Source organism: Myotis nattereri (genome assembly GCF_964212035.1).
Source record: "Myotis nattereri genome assembly, chromosome: 5".
NCBI lineage: Eukaryota > Metazoa > Chordata > Mammalia > Chiroptera > Vespertilionidae > Myotis > Myotis nattereri.
Genome location: NC_138080.1, coordinates 43,897,783 through 43,924,812, shown reverse-complemented (window position 1 = coordinate 43,924,812; position 27,030 = coordinate 43,897,783). Strand labels below are relative to the sequence as shown.

The 27,030-nt window shown below is 35.8% G+C and overlaps 1 protein-coding gene across 2 annotated transcripts in view; it reads right to left on the bottom strand.

The window, feature by feature from the left end:
* The window catches only part of SPOCK3 (SPARC (osteonectin), cwcv and kazal like domains proteoglycan 3), a 341,288-nt gene that overhangs the window by 72,584 nt on the left and 241,674 nt on the right, over positions 1-27,030 (bottom strand). For both annotated transcript variants that reach the window (XM_081093454.1, XM_081093455.1), the window contains exon 6: positions 18,086-18,200. In XM_081093454.1, coding sequence (XP_080949580.1) covers positions 18,086-18,200 — 115 coding nt within the window. The remainder of the gene's footprint in view (positions 1-18,085; positions 18,201-27,030) is intronic.

Below are 27,030 nucleotides of genomic sequence, written 5' to 3'. Positions count from 1 at the left end.
TAGAAGACAGGATTACCAATAGAGATATTGCATGAATAAAAAATTAATAATTTATTTTAAATGAAACAAGTATGAAATATATAAGTACATTGTTTTCTTCTTGCTCACTGGTAGCTTCTTCTTATTGTGAGCATTAATTAATTTATGTATTTTTGTTATCATATATACATAAATATATAAATTACAGATATACCCAGGTTGTATACAGATATGAAAATAACCAACAATATTATTTCTAACAGAGATGTATCTTAACCACATTTCTGTGGGAGCAAATACTTTTTATCAAGACAATTTGAGCCTTAAATTACACAAATGTATTTACCCTTTGTTAGTGAACAATTACAAAAAAAAAACAGGCTGGTCTAGAAGAATTCATTAAATATTTGACAAACAATACATATAACATATGAAAAATAGTGACTACTATTAGTGCTATAACTTTTTAATATCCTTAATCACTTATATATGCTAGTAATATAAGCTTTTTTTTTAAAAAAATGATGCCTCTTAGAATGAAATGAAATACAATTGTTGCCTTTGAATTGGGTAATTTACTCATTGTGCCTTGGGAACACAGTAAAGATATAAGTTTTCTTTGTAAAGAAAGATCAGAAGGGAAATGATGTTCGTGTAATTAGTACCCAGGGGGTTACTGGTGCTAAATAGGACACATCTTCAGAAACAGGGCACCAAATGTGAGAATGAAACTTTCAAAAGACACCCTAGTAAAAATCTATACAGCTAACAATACCAGAAGTATTTCATTTTTTATAAGTAACCTGCCAACAAGGAGCATTAGAAATGTATTAGTGTCAAGAACAAAGTGCTGAGTAGTATCAAGAAGAGCAAGCACAATTTATTTAAACTAAGTAAGGTGGATGGAATTTCTCTTACAAAAATGCCAGTGAAATATAAGGGATTCTAATAAAACTTCAATCCATTCAACTAGGTAGCAATGTGTGACAGACTTGAGTGTTCTCACAAGTCAGGTAGAGTAGGTGGCCTATCACCTAAGAAATGGTGAGTCATATAGAGAAAACGTATCGGCAGTGAATCTCTAGGTTCCTCCATGGGAGGTTATGCTATGAAAGACTCACATTGAGGCCCAGTTGGCTATGATGCTGTTGTTTTTTTGTTATATATATAATGCCGATCACTTATTTCCTATGGTGGTGGTATTTTCAAGTATAATCTGTGAGGCAAAGTTTCTATAGCTAAATTAGTTTAGCAGTAATAGCTTTTTGTTTTTTTTTCTCCAAACTACTACTAGAGAAAAACATGGAACACAGGTTTACCAGATGGAGGGATCCTTGTATATATGGGTTTGGTGATTATCAAATAATCCTTTCCAGGGACAATAAAGTCTGGAACAAAATTATTATTTAGGGAACATTACAGATAACTAATTTAATTAAAGAGTTTCAACTGCTAAATTACAAGTTTTGGTTCCCTGGAAGGGGTGGGGGAGACACAGAGAGAAACTATTTTGGAGGCTATTATTGGGGCACAACTGCATTTCCCGTGTAGTAGAAATAATTTCTAGAAGTAAGAAAAACAGGCTGTAAATAGGCAGCAAAATTATTACTGAAGTCTAAATGCTGCCAACAGAAAGACGGATAAGCCTTCTTAAAATGTATAAAATCCCCGATAGGAGTACAAGCCACCTACAACCAACCTGGTATATACAACAGAAGCTCATTCGATACAGAACAAGGAAGATAGAAGATGAACACGTGCAAAGAGGTACTTCCCACTGTGCCACATATCACTAAGGCTTTCAATGAGCACATGCGAGGATGAAGCTGAGCTTGTCAGAGACTTCCATTACATCCCTCATTCTCAACATGCACACGCGTGTGCATGTGCGCACACACACACACACGCACAAGTAAAGAAAAATATAGCTCCATGTTTAAATTGATCGCATTATAAACCTCAGAATTATTGTATGTGTGAGTTTGGCACTTCTCAATTAATCCTTTGCAGGGACAATAAAGTCTAGAATAAAGTTATTATTTAAAGGATCATTACAGATAAATATTTCAGTGGGAAGGTCTCAAGTGGCAATGATGGGTTTTGGTTCCCTGGGCAGGTAGCTGGAGTAATCAGTCCCCCTTACCCTGAAAATGGAATAACCAGCAGAATCGTCCAAAGTCATGGCTCTGACTCAAAGTCTACGAGGAACCTGTCTCCATTTTAGACCTTTAGAAAAATGCATGAGGCTATATTTGGGGTTGCTTTTCAATGAGTCCCACAGAGCATAATCACTGAAGGGTGAATAATAACATGGACTACTTGGGTAAGAGAATTTCCTGAAGATAACTCCATCAAGGAATAAAGGAATAGTCTTTCCCTCAGTTGGTTCAGATGAAAGAAATAAATACATCTTTCTCCTCTCTTTTCTCTCCCCACTCTCTCCTCTCCTTCTCTCCCTCTCCCCCTACTAACCCCCGTGTTCTCCATATCTTTCTCAACACCCTTTACGAGAAACACTAAAAACATTTTCACCTAGATATACTTCAAGAAAAGCTAATCCTACTTCATTGAATTCAACTTTAAAATTCTAGTCAGCACTTTTTAAATGGCAAAACCCCACTTCAATAGATATTTTAAAATTATGCCCAAATGACCTCGAGCAGTAAGTTTGTTTAAAGTTAAACGAAGTTAAATAGTACATTTTCTTTGTAGTGCGGGATCCTCCTTGCCTTCCCTGTGCTATTTAGGCGGTGGCTCTCTCCACTTGCTGCCCTAATGTGTGGCACTTCCCAGCAGCACTGACCTCTGAACCCAGGCTTGTCATCTACAGTGTACTGTGGATTCTGAGAAGCTGTTGTAAACCTCTTTCTGCAGGAGAGAAGCCCATCTCCTTTGTGCTGACTTTCCTGATTAGAAATTTTTTTTTAATTATATTTTATTGATTTTTTACAGAGAGGAAGGGAGAGAGATAGAGAGTTAGAAACATCGATGAGAGAGAAACACCGATCAGCTGCCTCCTGCACATCTCCTACTGGGAAGGTGCCCGCAACCCAGGTACATGCCCTTGACCGGAATCGAACCTGGGACCTTTCGGTCTGCAGGCTGACGCTCTATCCACTGAGCCAAACCGGTTTCAGCAGAAATTTTTATTGTAATATGTACAGCAATAGAAACTTCAGGAAAGGCAGCCCAAATGAGTGTTTTGGCAGCAGCTACAAACCTTTTCAACACTTACCTGGTATGGGGTTCCCTTTCACACGCTGCCTTTTGTTTGTTCAGATGATAAGAATTTGCTTTTACATCTGTGGATTCATTAGCTCCACTTTGGTAATTCCCGGATGACATTCTGTTCCCTTTGGCCCCTCCAGACATTTACCCTGTACGCCCTAGCTAGCCCGGATGAGGGCGTTTGCTCACCATATTGTGCTTAAGCAAATCAGGTTTTCTCCTTGGTTCTGCTAGCCGTGTTTTAATGCGGTGACTTAAACTCTGAAAATGTGTATAACTTCAGGAATTGCATGCAGCAAGTAGGTTGGAACTGGGTCAGGCTCCCTCAGAAGCCAAAAATAGAAGCTTAAAAAATGAGTACAATGATTAAATTTAGAAAAAGCAGGGGGAGGCAGACTTCCTACTGGATGCACATGATCTGTCTTTCGTGGGTCGGGGGATTTGAAGGTAACAAAGTTAGGAGTCTTAGAAATTTAAAAAAAAAAAGGAGGCAGTAAAACTATGAAAGCTACTTTAATGTAGCAAATTAAATTGGAAAACAATATAAATAGGATACACCTGTCATGTTCATGGGCTGTTCTACAAGTAATATGATATTTGGAGGGTTAACAGAAAATTGCCAATTTGTTTATAAAAAAGTTGGGGTATTAACTTTAACTTGTACTATAAAATGACATATACTTTAAAATTTAAAATTGTTTTAATATTACATTTTATAATTGTTTCATACATAAAAATTGGTCAATGCCCTAGCTGGTTTGAGTGTGGGTCTGTGGGTTGAAGGGTCTGGGGTTGATTCCAGTTAAAGGCAGGTACTTTGGTTGTAAGATCCTCCCTGGCCCGGGCCGGGCCCTGGCCCTGGTGAGGGTGAATGCAGGAGGCAACCAATTGATGTGTTTCTCTCACATCGATGTTTCTCTCTGTCTTTCCCTCTTTATTCCACTCTCTCTAAAAATTAATAGAAAAATATCCTCGAGTGAGTCTTAAAAACATAAAATAAAATTGGTCAAATCACTTAATATTCCAGAGTAGACATTATGAGTCTGTAAAATGCTTATATAAATGATACCTGAATAAATTTTTACTTATTGGGGGTGATGCTGAGTTCCTCATATCTAGCAAGTAAAGCAAGTGAAAATGAGTGTTACACCAGATCTTTATTATTTTTTTATTTTTCTTTTAAGAACTTTCAATAGCCATCTCACATTTACCACAGGACTTGCCACATTTACCCAATGGGCCCATTTATATTATCATTTACAGTTTGTGACCACAAATAGTATAATGTTTGCATAATTAGTACTATTTCATTTTAGCATGTTCCTGTGGTTAAGAATCATACACCCAGCTTGCATTTCTTTTACAATTACTTTGTTATGTAGCATTAGTGAATTTATATATAAAAAAAAATTATCTGGCTTTATTTCCTATAATTAAAAATAAACATGAGTGTAATATTTTATTTCCTACCTCATAAGACTTCAAAGTAGTAAATTATAAAATGCAGCAGCTTTATGTCTAAATAACAATAAACTTTATTGTTTAGTTATTAAAATCCTTCTTAAGATTTCCCCTTATTGACTAAGCATGAGATCAGTTATTTCTTTTTCTCTTATTATAATTACTACTAGAGGCCGAGTGCATGAAAATGTGTGCACTGGTGGTGGTGGGTGCGTGTCCCTCAGCCCAGTCTGCCCCCTCTCGGTCTGGGAGCCCTCAGGGGATGTCCTACTAACAGCTTAGGCCTTCTCCCCACGGCCCTCACTTCTTAGCGCTGGCCCTGTCCCCGACAATGGGGGGAGATCTGGGGCCAGGCGGCTGGGGGAAGGGCTGTGGGAGGTTGAGGCACAGCAGGTTGCACTCCGTCCAGCCTCTGTGGAAACGTGCTGCTGGGACTGGGCCTTGCCACAGCATCTGTGGCTGCCTCTGCAGAAGGGGCAGCACTGGGCCTGGGACCCAGCAGCCCCCTCTCCCGCTGCCTCTGTGGAAGGAGCTGGGACCCTGGTTCTGCCAACACCGAGGCCTCTCCCGTGCTGTGGCCTCTCCTGCAGTGAAAAGGGCAGTGGCGGCAGCGCCTCTCCTGTGGCATCTGCAGAATGGGCCACAACCCCGGGGCCTCTCCCGGGCCTTTCTGCCTCTCCCATGCTCCTCGGCCCTGCAGCCGCTGTGGTTTTATCCGGATGGACGTCTGGAAGATGTCCTAGCTGGTTTGGCTCAGTGGATAGAGTGTTGGCCTGTGGACTGAACCGCCCTGGGTTCGATTCCAATCAAGGGCACATGCCGGATTGCAGGCTCAAACCCCAATTCTCTCTCATCATTGATGTTTCTATCTCTCTCTCCCTCTACCTTCCTCTCTGAAATCAATGAAAAAAAAAAAAGATTGTTTGAAAAAAAAACAATAATAAAAATTACTATTTGATGAATGAACAGCTTTATTTGCATTTCAGTTATAATTTTAAGAAAATAAATTAGTTAACTGCAAACTACTACATAAATCATGAGTGTTTATTTTTGTTGTTGTTTCTTAATTCTGAAGTTTGAATTAAATCACACACTGAGTATCATCTGGAATAACCTGGGTTTATATAGTTTAATTTTTGTAAAATGTATACCAGCTAGGGGAATGATCATATTATTCATTATATTGATTATAAAATAAATCTTAAAAAACTCAAATTCCTTTGGGAAACTGATCTAGGCTATAAAGTTATTCATCCTTTTATGTATTTATTAAACAGAAAAAAATAACCTTGATTAAAAAGTCAAATTCTATCAATATATAGGGTGTCCCAAAAATGCATACACCCACTTTGAATAAATATAAATGCAGTGTTTATTAAAATACATTTAATTTTCAAAATTGAGCTATCAGTTGTTAAAATGTGTATACATTTTTTTTGGCGGGGGTGGGGAGGGGTTCCTTTAGGTTTATTCCTTAAAGCTCACGAAGTAAAGCAAAAACAATGACACTATTCTAAGTATAAAGTCCCTATTCTGTTTGGAATCAGGACCTATCTAAACCAAATAAAATGGTCTCTAGAGGGCCAAAAATCATACAAAATGTCCCCATTATTATCTTTAATATGCTATGATGCTGTGACATTAATTTTATGTTTACTTTGGTGACTTTAGTGAAATTTTTAGTTTTGATAACTAAACCTAATTTTTTTAAAAAATAAAGTTTTTAAGAACAATTGTTTGCTAAGAAAATCAATTAGAAAAAATGTGCAGTGAGAGGGAAGAACTGTGAGTTTCTGTCTCCAATAATTATTCAGAAAATTACCAAGCTGCTCCCACGCTGGTGGAGCAGAGCTCTCAATTTAACTCAACTGAGCAACTGCTGAGAAGTGCCTGGGAGGCTTCCCTGGTGCTTCATCTTGCGAGATCAGCAGAAATAGTTAAAAGAACAGGCTGTTCATTTTACATTTTGTAAAATGGTGATACTTTGGTCTTTTGAGTTAAAGCAATCAGAGTTAAACACGTGCTAAATTACACAGTCAACGAATCTTATAGTGTTACGTGTCAGGCCATCTAGTAAACCAGCAAAACCAAGATCTTTGCGTCTCCCTCCTCTTTTTCAGAGCTCCATACTAAATCCTCAAGTGCAATTGCTCTTTTGCACATGTGCGCTATTAGGTTCTAGAATATGTGGGTCAGAGGACAATAATTTCAAACACCTATATTATTTATAGGAAGGAAATTTCACCTCATCTCTTTTTCCTATTAAGTTACAGTGCCATCCTTTATTCAAAAGACAGCTTATGAGCTTTATATTCCAATAAATTGTATGGTAATAACTAAAGATACATTAATAACTGTGTGATTTATATTTTAAAAGTATTTTTAGACTTCAAGTGTCAGATCCAAAATGTAAAGAGCTTAAAAGGCATTATTCCTGTTTTTATACCAAGAGAAACAGAAGGAACCAAAAATCACTTTTCAGGGACCCTTCAAAGAACTGAGATTACAAGGCAAACCACCAGACTAAAAATCTAAGAGTCTGGCAAATCTAGAGATATAGCACCTGAGATTTCTTTACTTCACAGGTAAGCTGATGGGTGACATAAACAGGCTGAAACACTACAAAGGTAATTTTGATTTCTTGCTGGAGGCCGAGTAGGGACTAGCTTGAGAGTAGCTCCTGGAAGCTGGAGTCAGAGGGGCTGGGCTCACACTTGTGAAGGCTGTTCTTCCAAGACCCCAGGGGTTTCTCATGGAGAGTGTTTAAGACAACTCCCCACAAGGCCCTGGCAGCAGGAATGGAAGAGTGGCCATCATGACGTCCACTCAGCTCCTTCTCCCTAACAAACTCCTGGTCACTGGGGATGAGGGATAGGACTTCCTCAGAGGGCAAGGTGGACACTGTGCCCGCACAGGGAAGGAACTGTGCTGCGCTGCAGCTGGAGTCAAGCTGGGATGTACTGTCTCGGAGAAGAGGCCGCAGGAGGCATAAACTGATGGGGACACTTAAGTGGTGAGTGATTTGACAAAATGCTGAAGGCTGAGTGTGGACTAGCATGATGATGAGGAACCTCTGGATGCTTCCATCCTATGGAGCCTCCAGACACCTTGGGCTTGCCTTCTAGAAGCCCCCCCAAAATATCAAATTATGCCTCTGGTAGGAAAGGAAAAGAGTAACCATTTTGAAATAAGTCCAGAGTTTTCTCCATAATAAAAACCTACTTTAAGGGGGGAGGAAGGGAGGCAGCTAGGTGAAAAAAATCCCCCGACTGTAGCCCCTCCAACCTTCCTATTTTACCAAAGGAAACAAAGCAACAAATCCATAAATAAATAAATAAATGTCATAGCTGACAGGGGATAAAGCTCTGGAGACCTAGACTGGGAACTCTGTAGATGGAGAATGAAGGAGCGCTCAGGAAGGGAGAAGCCGCTATGCCCGCAGGAGGGAGAGAACCACTTCCCTAAGACACAGATCTAATACAGACTAAGACAATCTGAAAATTAGAAAACTCCCCTCCTCCTCCCACACCTGACCAGCACTCTAACATGCCTCCAATAATAGTAACACTAGATAGCAACTGAAAGAGCTGCCAGATGCTAACTCACTCTGAGGAGTCGTATACAAAAGGAAGCTCCTGAGAGAGGAGAGGACAATGACACAAGAGGAAGCTGAATCCTCTGATGCCTAGAGCTACCATAAACGTGGGACACTGCTCAGATCCTAGCCATAGTAACAGAATCCTCACACTAAATGCTTACTTATCTCAGTGCTTACTACCCTATTCTATATATATTCTCTCCAGCTTTCAACAACACAAAAATTCAAAAGGTTTTAAAGCATGCAAAAGTCTCAAGAGACAAAATAACCTATCATGAGAGTCAAAATCAACTGATTCAATATTAAAAGAATCAGAAAGGGAATTTAAAATAACTATGATTAATATATTAAGGACTCTAATAGAGAAGATGAAACATCGAAAACTAGATGATTAACATAAACATAGAGATAAAAACATAGAAGAATCTATAGAAAGTAGTAGAAATAAAAATCAGTGAGTTTGAAAATAGGTAAACAGAAACTTCCTAGAGTACAATGCAGAGACATAAAACAATGAAAGACAAAAAAGAAAAACAAAGCACCCAGAATATACAAGAAACATGAGCCAATATCAAAAGCTGTAACATTTCCTCAGTCAGAACAGCAGAAGAAGAGAGAAGAGAACAACAAAATATTTAAAGAAATAATAGTCAAGATCTTTTCAAATTTATCAGACACTAAGCCCTGACTGGTGTTGCTCAGTGGTTGGAGCAGCATCCCATACATGTAGAGGTTTCAGGTTCCATTCCTGGTCATGACACATACCTAGGCTGCCAGTTTGGTCTGCAGTTGGGGTGCATATGAGAGGCAAGCAATCCATGTTTCTCACATTAATTTTGTGTGTGTGTGTGTATGTGTGTGTGTGTGTGTTTTAAATCTCTCTCCCTTCCTTCTCTCTAGTCAATAAACATATCTTCAGGTGAGAATAAAAAAAATTGAAAACAAATATGTCAGACATCAAACCATGGATTCAAGAAGTTCAGAAAATGCCTAGCAAATAAGCAGACAATGCAAAACAAAAGCAGAAAACCCACACATACCACATTCAAACAGTAAAAAGTCAAAGAATGTTAAAGAAAGCTGGGTTGGGAGTGCTCCCCTATAGAGAAACAACGAAAGGAATTATAGCCAACTTTTATCAGCAACATTACAAGTAAGAGAAAACGGAAGTGAAATCTTCATAAACACAAATCCGTTTAACTTCAACAATTATTTCCTACCTTCCATTTATAACCAAGGCACTGGAGAAGCTGTAAGGAGCAGGGTTAGTGGTTGGGGGAGGATGTACATCTCAGGAGAGGTGACAGGGACAGATTCAAAAGGAGAAGAGATCAAGGCAAAGTAGAATCAAAGAGCTCAACGGGAAGTATTAACTCGGAAGCAGGGAAGAATTTGTTAATATTGTTGAGAGACAAATCTCCATGTGTCTCTTTTGTGTCAACACATAACAGCTTTTTTCTTGCCCCATCTTTTTAAAGATATTTATGAGCAAATGGACTTGGGAGATTGGGATAGTATCTACCTACAGAGATGAGGTAGTGATGCTCTCCAGGAATGTCAAGATGAAGTCTTCTTGGGCAAAGATTGGACATGTTTGCTACCAGCCTCCTTATCGCTCAGGGTTTCATAAACTTGAGTTTTTTTTCAGCTAGGGCTGAAACCCACTGAGTTCACAGTATTCACTCCACATCTCTCCTGTGGGACTAGAGGTCAACGGGAACAAATGTGAGCACGAACTTTGTGCTGTGGGCAATCAAGTCCTTTGTCTATGACCTATCAGTGATGGCGAACCTTTTGAGCTCGGCGTGTCAGCATTTTGAAAAACCCTAACTTAACTCTGGTGCCGTGTCACATATAGCAATTTTTGATCTTTGCAATCATAGTAAAACAAAGACTTATATTTTTGATATTTATTTTATATATTTAAATGCCATTTAACAAAGAAAAATCAACCAAAAAAATGAGTTCACGTGTCACCTCGGACACGCGTGTCATAGGTTCGCCATCACTGAGTGTTGCCTCTTTGCTGTCAGCATCTGAGAAACTATGTAGGTTAACTTGTTGGCTTCCAAGTAGGGAAAAATCCCACACCCCTCAAAAAATAGAGATCCTTGAGGAATAGGAGTGATAATTTAGGAACTGTGCTAAGGACATTTTATCTACTTCAATTTAGTCTTCAAACCCAGTGGATTTATTTTAATGATATGAGAAAATAGGAGACTAAAAATTAGAGTGTTTCGCTATTTTTTTCAAGGTCAGACTTCAACTCTGGCAGGATCACTAGTGTAAGCATATGGATGTCTAACCACAATACCTGTGAGTTTAAGCCCTAGGACCCACTAACACCCTGGATAGTTAGGTTTTAAATAGTCTTTATAATGATCACAATTTTTAGAAATGTAAACTGTAGAACTTGATCTAGTACATGAGATATATGCAGAACAAGACAGACAGAAAATCAGGCCAAATGCAAATTTAGTACCTTACTGAAAGAAGTAATGCCTAAAGTTATAGAATTTTAATAAAAATTATTTTGCCTGACCTAGTTAAGTAATTGTACCAATATGTCATATTTAATGTGTGTACAGACTAGAATATCAAAAGGTTTTGCTAATGTCTAAATGTAAAGTATTTTTCATAAACAGATAATTGTATATTTTATCTTTGCTATATTTAATTGAGGCTAAAATCTATAAGAAAATTATCTTAGAAAAGAGTAACTGATATACAAAGTTTTTAAAGGACATATAGAAATATCCGTCATACTTACAGTATGTGAATCAATAATAACACACAGGTATTAATTGAGACTATAACAGTCATTGTTTTTTTATAATAATGCCACTTTTCTGTACTACCATTGCATCTTTAAGAGAATAAGAAGTAAAAATTATGTATTATTAGAGCATTTATGTTTGCAAGAAGTTAAATCCCTCTTTAATTTAATATAGCTTTGGATTTTCTGTTATATATACTTTTATAGTCTGTATGTATACTATTAATACTACTGGTATAATGCTTTAACTATATTCTTTTTGGTTATTATAACATTTGATGTAATATAAAGGATATTATTCTTAACAACAATAGCACTTAGAAGACAAAAGATCAATTCCTTTAATTTCTGAGGAAATATGACATTTTATTTGAGAATTTTTTTTCAGCTATACTATTTACTATTCCTAAAAGTAAATACTTTTCTGATATTGAAGTTTGCAAAAAGCCCACTATCAATGCATCCTTTTAAAAAATATTAAAGGATATATTCAAGAAAATCAAAGGAGACAACATGAGAAAATGAATCCAAAAAATTGTGGATACAGAGTAGTATTAAAAGTTACAATTCAAAAGAATATATGCACGCCTATGTTCATAGAAGTGTTATTCATAATATTGAAAATCTGGAAACAGTCAAAGTGCCCATCAGTAGATGAGTGAATAAAAACACTGTGGCATATTTATGCAATGGTATACTATGCAGCTGTAATAAAGAAGTATCTCTTACCCGTTGAGACAGCATGGGTGGGCCTGGAGATTATTAAACTAAGCAAAATAAGCCAATCAGAGAAAGACAAATACCACATGATCTCACTTATATGTGTAATCTAACTGAAAGAAATTTTTAGGGGTGAAATAGGCAGTTTTAGAAAATTTTAGAAATTAAAGGGTCCATAGGAAAAGCACAGGGCTACAGCGCTACAAAGAATACATTTCCCTAAGACAAGAGAACTAGGAGCAACAGAAGTTACATTTCCATAAGATAGGGGATGTAGGGAGTGGCAAAAGGTACACATTTACAAAATAGAGGGAGGAAGAAAGCCCAGAGGGAATTGGAGAACAATAAGGGAGAAGAAGGAGGGAACCTCAGGTACTTCATGTGAGGCTTAAGCTCAGGTGTTGCTATACTGACCAAATCTAAGGGGAATAGTAACCAATCAGAAGGGATATCGAGGCACCAAAAACTGCAGCCTTTACAAGCCATGGAAAAGGGGACTTGGTGGGACTCTTTCTCTCCTCCCCACCTGGGAGTCTGTGCTTGTTTCTCAATAAATTTCCACCTTTGCTTTACCACCTTTCGTCCATGGTTTCATTCTGGATACTCCACTGGACAAGAGCCCAGGAACCATCCTGCCCAGGGGAATATCGCGTGTTCCAGTCCAAATTTCCCATTTCATAACGAACAAAATAAACTGACACACAAAATAGAAACAGAGACATAGATACATGGAACAGACTGACAGCTGTCAGAGGGAAGGGAAGAGGGGGAAACTGGATGGAAGAAGGTGAAAGGATTAGCCAAAGAACATACATACATAACCCATAGACACAGAGGAATGGAGGGAGGGAGGGGGAGGGAGAGGGAGGAAGCAAGAAAGGGTGAGAATGAGAGAGGGAGAGGAAGGCTTGCTTACTAGAGCTAATGCCAGTCTCCTCTACAGCTGAATTCTATGGCTTTATTGGATCATTTTAATTGCTATTATTTTATTTTATTTTTTTATGCATAAACTCTGGCTCCAAACTTTATTTTAAAATTGGTTAGTTTTGTACTATTAATTGGACATTTATGACACCATGTTTAATTCATGCATTCATAAATATTTATTGAGTGCCTACTATATGCTACGCATTGTGATATAAGAAGTCAAAATAAATTTGTGAAAAGTTGCAAACAGAAAGCTTTAGGATTTTTTTTTTTAAATATGGAATGCTGTAACCTCATATGAACCTTTTCCTGAATAAGACTTATTTATATATTTATTTATTTATTTACTTATTTATTTTGTTTACTTATTTTTAATTTAAATTTTTATCATTTAAAGTATTACATAAGTCTCCTCCCCACCCCCGTGACCTCTCCCCAGCCATTTCCACCCCCCAGCACATGCCCTGAAACCCCCCCTCCCCAATCTGTGTCCATTGGTTATGCTCAAATGCATACATATAAGTCCTTTGCTTGATCTCTTACCCCCTCACCATTTACCTTCCCTCATAGGTTGGACGGTCTGTTTGATGCTTCTATGACTCTGGTTCAATTTTGTTCATCAGTTTATGTTGTTCATTATATTCCACAAATGAGTGAGATCATGTGATATTTATCTTTCTCTGACTGGCTTATTTCAATTAGCATAATGCTCTCCAGTTCCATCCCTGCTGTTGCAAATGGTAAGAATTCCTTTCATTTTACAGCAGCATAGTATTCCATCCTGTAGATGTACCACAGTTTTCTAATCCATTCATCTGCTGATGGGCACTTAGGCTGTTTCCAAATCTTAGCTATGGTAAATTGTGTTGCTAATGAACACAGGTGTGCATATATACTTTCTGATTGGTGTTTCTGTTTTTTTTTGGATATATTCCTAGGAGTGGGATTACTGGGTCAAATGGAAATTCCATTTTTAATTTTTTAGGAAATGCCACACTGTTTTCCACAGTGGCTGCACCAGTCTGCATTTCCACCAGCAGTGCACAAGGGTTCCTTTTTCTCTGCATCCTCGCCAGCACTTGTCATTTGTTGATTTGTTGATGATAGCCATTCTGACAAGTGCGAGATGGCACCTCATTGTTTTGATTTTCATCTCTTGAAAGATTAGTGACTTTGAGCATGTTTTCATATGTCTCTTGACCTTCTGCATGTCTTCTTTTGAAAAGTGTCTATTTAGGTCCTTTGCCCATTTTTTGATTGGATTGTTTATCTTCCTTTTGTTAAGTTGTATGAGTTCCCTATAAATTTTGGAGAATAAACCCTTATCACAGATAACATTGGCAAATATGTTCTCCCATGTTATTGGCTTTCTTGTTGTTTTGTTGATGGTTTCTTTTGCTGTGCAGAAGCTTTTTATTTTGATATAGTCCCATTTGTTTATTTTCTCCTTAGTTTCCATTGCCCGAGGAGCAGTATCGGTAAAGATATTGCTACAACAAATGTCTGCTACTTTGCTGCCTATGGCTTCTTCTAAGATTTTTATAGTTTTCTGTCTTACATTTAAGTCCTTTAGCCATTTTCAGTTTAATTTTGCATATGGTGGGCTAGCTTCGTGTTCATGGATTAGTAGAATCAACATCATTAAAATGTCCATACTACCCAAAGCAATCTATAGATTCAATGCAATCCCCATTAAAATACCAATGGTATACGTCAAAGGCCTAGATCAAACTCTCCAAAACTTCATCTGGAAGACCCCAAATAGCTGCAGCAAACTTGAGAAAGAACAAAGTTGGAGGGATCACAATATCAGATATCAAGCTATACTACAAAGTCACAGTCCTCAAAACTTCTGGTACTGGCACAAGAACAGATATATAGATCAATGGAACAGAACAGAGAACCCAGAAATGGAACCAAGACATTATGCTCCATTAATATTTGACAAAGGAGGCATGAGCATACAATGGAGTCAAGACAGTGTCTTCATTAAATGGTGTTGGGAAAATTGGACAGATACATACCAAAAAATGTAGCTAATCGCTATTATTTGAAGAAAACTCAAGGGGATTTTTTTCAAGAAAATAAAAAATCTTTTTGTAATACAAAAAATAAACTTTACCATGGGGACAAAACTGGGCTAAATCAGTCTCTTTATTCTTAGAAAGAAATAGAATGTAGGCTTAACAGACAGAAAGACTACCTGGTAACTATCTTAAGCTGGGAATCTCTCTCTTTTTTAATATATATATATATATATATATATATATATATATAGAGAGAGAGAGAGAGAGAGAGAGAGAGAGAGAGAGAGACTACCTGGTAACTATCTTAAGCTGGGAATCTCTCTCTTTTTTTAATATATATATATATATATATATATATATATATTAAATAATATATATATATAGTATTGATTTTTTACAGAGAGGAAGGGAGAGGGATAGAGAGTCAGAAACATTGATGAGAGAGAAACATCAATCAGCTGCCTCCTGCACACCCCCCACTGGGTTATTATCCTGTATGATAGTGGCTTGTGAATTATTATAATCCCCACTGTGAACCTGTGCTAAATAAATTGCTGGCAAAGTCAACAGTCTCTGAGTATAACTTTGCCACCAAAACCAAAATGTAGCAAAACAATATACAAAATACATGGAAAATGGTTTGTCCATAGTCCATGTTCACAACTATGAATCTCATATTAACCTAACTACATGTGAATGGGGTTTTATAAATCAGCTAAAATGTCAATAATACTTGAATAAGTAGATTAATCTTCCAAATGATCATTCTGCATTTGTGATCAAACAACAATTCTTTGTAATGGAAATAAGTAACACACTAAAAGGACCTAGAAGCACTGGCCTTTGTAATCTTGATTTTTATGAGTTAGAAGAGCAGAAAACTGTGGAGTTAATTTATTAATTGAAGAGGGGTATGCTTATTTACTTATGTAAAGTCAGAATCTAGAATTTTAAAAATGCAAAGTGCCTATTATATTTATTTGGGTTACTTGAATGTATATATTTGGATCAATTATGCACATCCATTACTGAATACATTAGGAGAACAAAGGAAAACGTTGGTTTCTCCCACTATATAAAGAAAATGTACTTTTATTAGCTGTAATATATTTCAAATCACTGTAAAGAATTCATTCAGCTGTAAACATTGTCAAAACTTACTATGGTGTCAATTTGACCTCAAATGTAGGAAGTCAGAAAGATTCAGGAAATATTTCATTTTGGGTAGTTTGTCTCCCTTTTTCTAGAACAGAGATGCCATTAAATTGAATTTCCTGTACTACACAGTCTACTGAAGGCATGCTTCTAATGTAAATGACAACTGAAAGATTAGAAATGATATGAAACTAGGTTTTATATATTCCTTTTCTCTTGGACTTTGGTACTGTGCAGAAATGACATTCACAATTTTCTGTACTATTTTTCCACAGTAGCTAGCATTATTCTGTACTTGTTTTTCCCTGACAATACATCAAAGCAGGATTAGTTTAAATTCTTCTTGCCTCTCTTTCTACGCACAATTGAACACAAATGATGCTTATCCCCTGATGATATGATTTTTAAGTGAAGTGTCCTTCTTGACATATTAATATAAACATTGTACAGAGAGACTTTGAGCAACACAAAACATAATTATTGTTTATTCACAAGGGATCCTCTTTAATGCATACTGAGTTCGTTTTGTGGAAACTTATGATAAATTAATACAACATCAAATATATCTTCTTATTCAAAAATGAGTTTAAAAAGCAAGAAGTCTTATTCAAGAGGAATTTTAGTGCAGGGTTGTGATGTATTATAGGTATACACTTATTATGACTACTACTCAAATGTTTTTATAGCTTCCAATGAAAACAATAAGACATGGATATTGAACACCAAGGTAGGATTTACTCCAAAATTAAGAGTGATTTGCTGAGGAAAATGCATTCAATTATGTAAATAGGGAATGGAGATAGGGATGCAAGGGATATTGAATACTTCAATTAAAATAAAATTATAATTACTCTTAATTATAAGTGGACTAATTAATATATTCAAGGTCATGCCTGAACATCCTCATTTGAGCTATGCTAGAGCAAGTGGATTGGGAGATGGGGGTAGGGAGTCCAGAAAGAATCACTCTGAAATTGACTCTAGGCTGGGGTGAGGCAACAAGGATGAGACTTCTGGAAGACAGCTTTCTTCCATCAGTTGGTGTCTTTCTGCATACTGCATAATATGTAAACACTAGCTTGAAATTAATTTGCAAGTCAATACATTTATTTTTAATAATACAATCAACTAGTTGCTTTATTAAAAGCAATGCTGTAACAATTTTAACATTCTAAATTTTATCTAAAATATTACTTATTAAGTAAAGACAAATATAAGTGGCATAATTGAAGTTCATAAGTTGTATCTGTAATAAAATATTCATTGTGAGACATTGTAATATAGAATATCAAGTATACCACGTTTAAGAAAATACATAGTTTACAAGAAATATTTTATATGCACATCTGTTATTCATATTTTTGTAAAAGGAGAAAAATTATTTTCATTAAGGTCCAATGATAATAATTGTTATGTTACATGATTCAGATGGTTATAAAATATGTGGCAAATGTGGATATTAATGTTCTCTAAAATAGTCTTTGACTTAAAAAATGCTTTAAATTGTCTTCTTTATCTATAGATACAAAGAGCTAAAACTAGCAGCCATAGAGATATTTTTAAATGCATAAATAATATCTTAAATATAAAAACATTGCCATTCCAACTACAATAAATAATCAATGAAAAGTTGAATTATATACTATAACACATATTGGATTCATTTATATTTCATTATTTTATTAGACACTGAACCAATAAAAATAAAGATTCAAAACATTAGATATAATCAAAAGAAAGTTTAATTTATGAAATTATTTAGTAGGGCATCTTGTACACACATTCACACTCTATATGGGGTAGAAATTTTAATTAAAAAGATTAGTACTAATTGTCTGACCAGTTCCACAGTGAACCAAACTATCCCTTACTATGTTACAGCTAATCAGTTGCTTGCTCCAAAATGGAAAAAAAAAAGGATGTAAAACACTTTTCTGACACAACAATTCATAGAAGGCATTGCTTTAAGTTTCTTATATATGGTGTTCATGTAGGAAAGAAGCATATAACTATTACAATTAAGATAAATGTAGATCTATAGGAAAACATTACTTGCAATAATAATTGAGACTAAATGGAAAAAGTTCATTTACAATATAATTACTGCTACATACATGTATAAAATTAAGCTTCATTGTATACATAATGACATTTACTGCAAAACATTTTAGTAGAGAGAACAAATAAAAATATAAATAGGTTTTCATCACTTACCTCTCTTAACATGTCTGCTTGTACTTGTTGACTTATCTGAAGGACATGGGCAATGGCCTTCACATCTGACTGAGATCTGTTTTCCTAAGACACATGCCTGATATTCTAGTTTGCACTGTATAAGAAGAGAGAAAAATAGTCATTCAAATATATTTCATTAAACAGTAAAATATTGAGAACCTGACAACAGTATTCTTGTGATTCTATTATGTTTGCTATGGGGAAAGATAAATGAATGGAATAGAACAAAGAGCATTACACCTGAGCTAAAATCTTAATATTGTCTCTTCTTAAATGTGACATTTGGGGCTAGTATTTTAAATGTTCTCAGCCTCAATTTTCCCATATGAATAATTGGGATAGCACCTACACTATAGTGTTTCAAGAATCAAACAGCCGTAGCAACCATGAGCCAGGCTCTCCTCAGTAAATGGTAACAAAGCTGAATAAAATTAAAGGTAAATGATCAAAATTACTAAGGCACATAAAGCTTTTTTTTTGTTTGTTTAGTTTTGTTTTGGTTTGATTTTCTTTATAAACATTACTCTTTGTTAGTATTCTAAGCCACAATACTCATAAATCATTCTTAAGATAATATTTTATAAATGTACATTTGATACGATTTTAAAAATTATAAAACTACTCCATACTTTAAAGAGGCAATAACAATCTTCCTCTCCTAAAAGAAATTGATCTTGCTAATTCTAAAGTAATGTGATTTCTTTAGTGGCTACCCCCATAATTTACTCAGTACAAATTATTTTAAGAAGAAATACTGCAGACTTTCTGGCTCCCATCGACAAATGCACCAGTGACTAATTTAATTCCACTTCAGCTGATACCAAGAGCATTGAATCCACCCAATGACTAATCAGATTACTCACATCTGTGCAGCATGTTTTTTTTTTCTTTGTCAAATAACTCTCTCTGGCAAAATTCTTAATTAGCCCCACAACAAATGATTAAAAATTATTGCACTCGAAATATATCTGTAGTGGTTAGTGGGCCTTTTTGGAGGAGTAAGTTATTTTAAAGGTATCATTTTAATTATTCAACATTTCAATAATTAAGAAACGATCTTGTCATATGAAGTCACAATAAATTTTAAATGTAATTAATAATTCCCTATAACAAATCAAAAGTAGACATAGTTAAGAAATTGTTAGTGCTTTAATGAAAGCCAAATAAGTTATATAAAACTTTGAGACTTCAAATTTAATATTCTTTCCTGTAAATTCTTTTAACTTCATATTTCAGAACCCTAAATTTTGTCATAATAAAATTCTGACTCATGACATAATTTAAGAAAAGTTCAGCAGCAATTAAAAGTGGCATATGAGCAGATAAAGCCAAAAGTCAATATTAATTGTAGCTAATATTAAATTTTGAAATTTGAAAATGTTAGCTCCCTTCAAAGCTGTTATTCTATACTCATTCACATTTTAAATGTGGTTAATTTTTAGCAGCGATATTTTTATTCCAAGAAAATGAGAGTTCAAGAAATACTTGAAGAGCTAAAATACATGAGCTATTAGTTTATTAAATAGAGGAATGATTTTTTGCTCAAAAATTGATCATTGATTGTTTGTAATGTTATTAAATAATTAACAAGAAAAAAAGCACAATCTTTATAAAAATTTGATTTCATTATCATCAAGTTTTACCTTTTGGCTAATTTTCTTTGACATAATTATAAATTCAAAATTTCAAAGCTGTCTTTAAGATTTTCATATGATGAAGTTATAGCTCTGCAAAAGAATTACTTCATATGGGAAACAATTTTTCTTCAGAATGATTCTATTGAACACTTTTTTTATATGTTTCTGTAGAGAGCAACAGAATCAGATGTATAGCAAATACACACCATGTGTATAGATAGTTATATGAATTTAGCTTCCTGCAGTCAGAAAACCATTTAGTTTTATTTACTTATGAATGGATTTTGAAAAAAGTATTTGTGAAGTATATTATTCAAAGAATAATAGGATATCAAAAGTAGTATTTTAGAAATTTTAGCTACATCCACTGATTGCATTTCCAATTAATAATGTTCAATTTACTTAATTATCACAACCTGAAATATTTATAAAGTTATAAGTGAAGCAAAATATCACATAAAGGGCATACTCATTAGTCTATAATTACCCCAAAATGCAAATACAGGAGAGAAAGACATGATTAATGCATTCCTGATTAAGAACCTGGGTACTGAGAACACTTAAGTTATGAGTTATTGTGAAAAGCAAGCCTGCAGGATGATTTTTCAATAGTACATGTTGACACTTATAAGTGAAAGTCATTTGCTTTAATAACAATGAATAAAATACGACCTAAATAGGAGACATCTGAGCTTCCCACAGAAAAGACCTCAACAATCAGTGTCAGCAAACACTGGAAAGTCTACTGTTACAGGTTTTCATGGCCAGGGACTCACCATGGCCATGGTAGATGGCTTAAATCAGAGGTTCTCAGCTAGGGGACATCTGGAGACATTTTTGGTTATTACAACTAGAGTATGGAGGGAGATCTGCTGGTGTCTACTAGATAGAGGTAAAAAGTGCTGCTAAACATCTTACAATGTGCAGAAGAGCTCCCAAAATACAGTGTTATCTGACCTCAGATGTCATACATTTCTAGATTGAGAAGCCCATACTTAGGCACTGGTCCACTGAAAGATAATGAATAGATTAACTCAGCTCTCAAGATCTCTTTCCTGTTTCTTTAGGAATGTTTACTTGGGCATTCACTAAAGTAATACATACAAAATAAACCCAATGGTATAAATAAATTATCAGCTATAAGTTCTTTATGCAATACAACCAAAAATACAAATCAGCTATAACTACAAAATACACAATTTATAAACGACTGCTTTCTTTGGGTCACCACTATGTGTCAATCACTGTATTAAGCAGTTTTATCCATTACTCTGCTGATCATCAAAATATTAGTCCTAGCTCCCACATAGATTCTTGGGGTATTGGAAAGAGTATGTTCTTCCCTTGGACATTCTTCTTGGTCCTTTACTAGTATATCAGTTAAACCAACAGACCGATTTATAAGCCATCCAGCAAACTGCATCATATTCCCTACTTTGGGGCTCCACAAACCCAATGAATCAATTTCAGCTGTACATCTCTCTTGACACTTTTCAGATTCTGCTGCTGCTATTCCAGTTCCATCTGGCCACATCCTGTGTCCTTTGTCACTAATCAGCGTCACATGTTTCACTTTTGGGACTATCTATTATTGGATAATTGTGAAAACTTATATCAAAAAATCTATTCAATAATGGGCTGACAGGCAAGATATATAATGCCCCTCCCATGTTCCTCATTGTCCACAAGTATCTGATATTGCAAGCATTGGGATGGTCTCTTCAAAATATCTACTGAAAACTATATCAGAGTCTACCTCCCTCACCTTAGTATGGCAGCTTAGTCAATGAATATCTCTGTTTCCAGAAAGGGAACATACTCTCTGAGCTGGTTCCTGGGGAATTAACAGGATGAAAAGAGGTTATGGGTACCTATTTGAAACATTCAGGATTTTTCTTTCATTCCCTTAACAGTAATTACAGGCTGGTCTGTTTGCTGTCTTCTCTGAGTAGCAGCCTCTGCAAAGGGGGTTTGGGGAATCAAACTCAATTCTAGTTCAGCCACCTGGGTCCTCTAGTTCAGTGGTTGGCAAACTGAACTAGCCACATGCGGCTCTTTGGCCCCTTGAGTGTGCCTCTTCCACAAAATACCGACTTCTGCGCATGGGCCACAAAGTTTCAGTCGCACTGTACATGCGCGCCTGCACGTGGTATTTTGTGGAAGAGCCACACTCAAGGGGCCAAAGAGTCGCATGTGGCTTGCGAGCCGTGGTTTGCCGACCACTGCAAATGGAATTAACATGAAATCTGCTCAATCTGCTCAGAGTTTCTTGATGGTAGTCCATGTAGGCCAAAGTTGGGAACATAATAAATCTCTCTAAGGTTTATAGTTAGTTTGTTATAAGATTACTTTTATAGAAATGGCACATAGTTTTCATGTTTAAATATAATTTTCTTACTTTTCTTCTTCCTTTTTGAAAATAAATCATGCATCGCTATACATGATTATTTCCTTAGCTATATGTGTGCAGTTAAATACATTAATGATGAATTAGTAAATGAAAAAACACTAAATTATTCAACATATTATATTCCATGCACATCCACTGTTCTGAGGATAAAATAAATCCAGGATTAAAAGACAAAATAATTATAATTCATTTTTACTCAATATTTTCTAAGAAATGTTTAAACATTATGATAATTCAGTGATTATTTCTAATTTTTCAAATTCAACTGAAAAATATCATATTTCACATTTACTTGGTAATATTTAACCCAAACATGTAATATTTACAGTATAGGAGCATATTAATTAATTTCTCCTAAATTAGTTTTTTTAATTGATCTTAGAGAGGGAGAGGGAGAGGGAGGGAGAGAGAGAGAGAAAGAGAGAGAGAGAGAGAGAAACATTGCTCCACTGCCTCCTGCATGATGAATTGAATCTACAATGTGCCCTGACCGGGAATTGAACGGGGACCTTTTGGTGCACCGGATGAAGCTCCAACCCACTGAGCCACACTGGCCAGAGACTGAATTAATAATAATTTTCTGATTCACAACAAAAAATTACCTGGAAATTCTTTCTCAGTCAATCTGTAAGGAAATAACTGATGCCCATAGCATCTGGAGCACTTTAACTGCAAACTTTCTCATTTCTGTCAGATGAGTTTTAGTGCTTTCCACTTTTTGGTCCCTAAAATCAGTTCAAATATATTAATATCATAACTATATAACTTTATTAGATATGACTTAATATGATCAAATATTAAGATAAATTAACGGGCTGGGTTTCCATGAAACATTGCATGGCCTATACTCAAAGAAGGTGAGCTAAGTAAAAAAGTTTGTATCTAAATAAATATGTAAAATGCATATGAAAGACCAGGAATACAGTTTTGTAAAAATTATAAAATATTATGCCCTTAGTCTGCTTTGCAAAATGTCTTTTAGCTTCTTGTTACATTTTAAATGGAAAATTTAGAAATTCATATTTTTCCAATTAAAGAAAATACAATATGTATTTTGTGCATTGATATGTCGCTGAGGGGGTATTAGAGAGTGTTGGAAGCCAAATCAATATAAAGAGAGAAAAGCTTTTCTGACAATTAGAACGGCCTTCAAAAATGGACATTTATCTCACAGAACATGGTATCTTATCAGGGACTTGCATACTGTGTAGAAGTTGGTCCTAGATGTCCTATTGAGTTCTTTTCAAATCTGAGTTTTTATGATAACGTTAACTCATTATTTCTTTTGATGCTCAGTGATTTAATAAGAGCTTATCCCAATGATTCTGATACTACACTGGAGTTGTAATCTTGATCAAGTTGGCATAGCCAAGCAAAAGCAAAATGTAGCTTTTGTTGAAAAGCAGTTCAAACAGAAACAGTGCACATATATCTCTGACTGTTGATCTTCCAACATAAAGTTATTTCAGCTCAGACAAAGTATTCAAGAAAAGGTACACAGGATCATTAAACACCCAATACAAATAGAGGCAAACACATCAAAATGGTGATGTGTAAGAAATTTTTTATCTTTCAAAAAGTACATATAGCTATTAGAATCAGGAACTATTATTAAAAGAAAGTAACAGACTACCCTAAATATGGAAAACAGTTAAAGATGAACAAATAATAGGACAATGTTGAAACATAAAATGGAATTTTCTCAAATTGCAATTAAAGGTAAATGTTTCTTCTTTAATGATAAACTTACTGTTCTATTTTATATTTTTTAAAACTCTCATATTTAAGATTTCTCATATAAAAGCAACAGTTCTTTTAAAAAATGGGCACATGTAAAAATTTTCAGGGAGCTTGTAAAATTCAGATTCACAGGGCCTCACCCCAAACAACTACAGTATTGTCTCTGGAGCCAGTGTAAAATGATAAGCTTTCTATTGTCCTTCCCTAAACACACACACACATTTCTTATAAACAATGTTATGCCTAGGAATTCACCATTATTCAGTTCAATTGGCAAGCACTCCATGACTAAATATGATAGAATCAAGTGTTCAAAGTCATCCAACATGTTGTCCCCAGGGAATTTATGTTACAGATGCCCAGCTGAGTTCTAAGACATGAATATTACTTATTGACTTCTGCTCAGCAAACGCAATATACAATTTACACAAGTCAGTGACAGATATATCCATGGTCTAACACAGATGTTGTATCAGAGAACAATTCTTAGTTCTTACTAATGCCTGACAATACAATCAAAATAGACTTTGCCTGAAGTAAAGAAGCAAACACCTTCATCCTTTGTGTCAGTTTAAGGAGTGGATTACCTCTCCAATTAACCCTAAACAGACTTATGTTTTGATTTTTCTGGCATTGCTGAATTTAAAAGAATTTAAAATAGATTGGTTCTTTGAAAAAGAAAGATTATGTGAATTTCTTAAAAAAGTCAATCACTTTTCTTAATAGGAAAATAAAACACAGATAATATTACAAAAATACTTCTCATGAACTTGCAAAAGTCCCAATATTCTTTCAAGCAAATCTATTTTTCCATAGTTCATCTGTTCCTTTGTTGTTGTTGTTTATTTGTTTGTTTGTTTTGTGTGTGTATACAGTTTTAAATACTTAGCTTAGGATTTCTAGACAAATTGACAAGTTCAGAGTTTGAACTCTAATAAAATAATTATTCAAAATTGGTCACACTGTGTAATAAGACATAGTTTCTAAAATCATATCCTAGTATGTCATTTGCCTGAAGTCTTCATTTGGATACCCTCTGTCTCAACCCATCCTGGCCCTGCTATACTTTGTAATGACCTCACCTCCACTTACGTTGTAGAGTGGAAATATAATTTGCAATTTCTACTCTCTAAACTGAGCTGAAGGTAATGAGGAAAGATTGTGGGTCTAGAATAGAACCAATAGGAATCTATACTAATAATAGAGGACTATGCAAATTGTGCAGGACGCCATCACATAATGACCAATCAGGATGGGGGCGGGGCCATGGCAGAGAGCTCTCAGCATGCCTGTGCCAGGGGTCCGAAGGGCACGGAAAGAAAGGGAGAGCAGATAGGCAGTTAGAGGGATCAGGCCAGGAGGGGAGAGCAGATAGGCAGTTAGATAGGCAGATAGGCAGGCCAGGAGGGGAGAGCAGTTAGGGCCATCAGTCCAGCAGAGGAGCAGTTAGGGGCGTCAGGCAGGCAGGCAGGTGAACAGTTAGGAGCCAGTGGTTCCAGATTGCGAGAGGGATCCCAGATTGGAAAAGGTACAGGCCGGGCTGAGGGGACCCTCCCCTCTGCCATGCATGAATTTCGTGTACCGGGCCTCTAGTACTCTTTTTTTTTTAATATATTTTATTGATTTTTTACAGAGAGGAAAGGAGAGGGATAGAGAGTTAGAAACATCGATGAGAGAGAAACATTGATCAGCTGCCTCCTGCACGCCCCCTACTGGGGATGTGCCCGCAACCAAGGTACATGCCCTTGACCGGAATCGAACCCGGGACCCTTCAGTCCACAGGCCGGCGCTCTATCCACTGAGCCAAACCGGTTATGGCTATTCTTTATAATAGTAAAAACACAAAAACCCCTGTATATCAGTGCTCCTGCAGATACAGAGCCATAATAAGACTTGGAGAACAGGATTGGGCTTCCTTCCTAGATGTGGGGTCACACTCGCTGGACTGATAGTACCTGGCCTTCTGACTAATCTTTATCATGGAAGGATTACTCAACTGGGGGATTAGAAACTTTGAGCAAGGAGATTCATGGACCACACAGAGTTTAGGATTTGGGGCTCATGATTATTGTGAGCTTAAATGCCCACAAGTCCCAAAAAGCTGTTAATTTAAATTTGCCCTGTAGAACAGAGTTTGCTTTGAAAGTGATATATATGCAAAAATATTAAACTAATAATTCAAGAATGGATTATTCAAAATAAATTTATTGACAATATTAATAAGAGCATATGGTTTGTAATCTGGGCTTCAGAGTGTGCCAGATATAAAGAAGAACAATGAGGAAACCCCATGGAATTAGAAATGTATGGGAATTAATCTACATATGATAGGTGTATTTAGTTTCAAGTGGGAGTATGCTAATTGTGTTTCTCTAAAATCATCAAACAATGCTTCCCATATGGTCTCAACAGATGGAAATCACTTGTGATTGTAACTCTGTATACTTTGAAACGAAATTGTGAAATAACCGATCATCTATTAGTAGCATACTGAAGAGAGCCCCAAACAAGCAGGTGCTAGACTAATGCCAGCCCTCTCCAGAGACCAATGCACTCTGGATGCAAACATATCAGTACTACTGGCACATATGTTTATACTGTTGAGAAAGACATGCATCTGTCTCAGTTGGATGCTGGTAATAAAGCCAATCTGTCTCATGATGCAACTTGTTCAGTGATCAATCTTCATCAGTAAAATTATGATTAAAATCGGCTTCCCATGTACCTCTACCTACTAGTTTGAATATTATAAGACACTTCCTTAGTTGTAATTTAATAAATTAGTATAATGGTCGGCACACCCTTATCCTGTGGACTGTGATAATATGAGATAGATTCATTCTCCCTAGTGCTGACAGCATAAAATTCCTAAGCCTGCAAAGCTAATATTCACCAACATCAAGGTCTTATAACTTTATCAAGTAGGTATATGGTGGCTTAATTAAGAATACACAGTACTTGGCACCCAGTAAGTACTATGGATATTTTAATTGACTGAATTAATCAATCTTATCATTGTAGTGCTCTTATCAAGATTAGAAACTGTAAAATCCAAGTGGAAGTTCTAGAAAAATATTCACCAAGACAAAGTATGGTTCATAAAGAGGTACCCATAGACCAAAATGTTCAAATAGCCC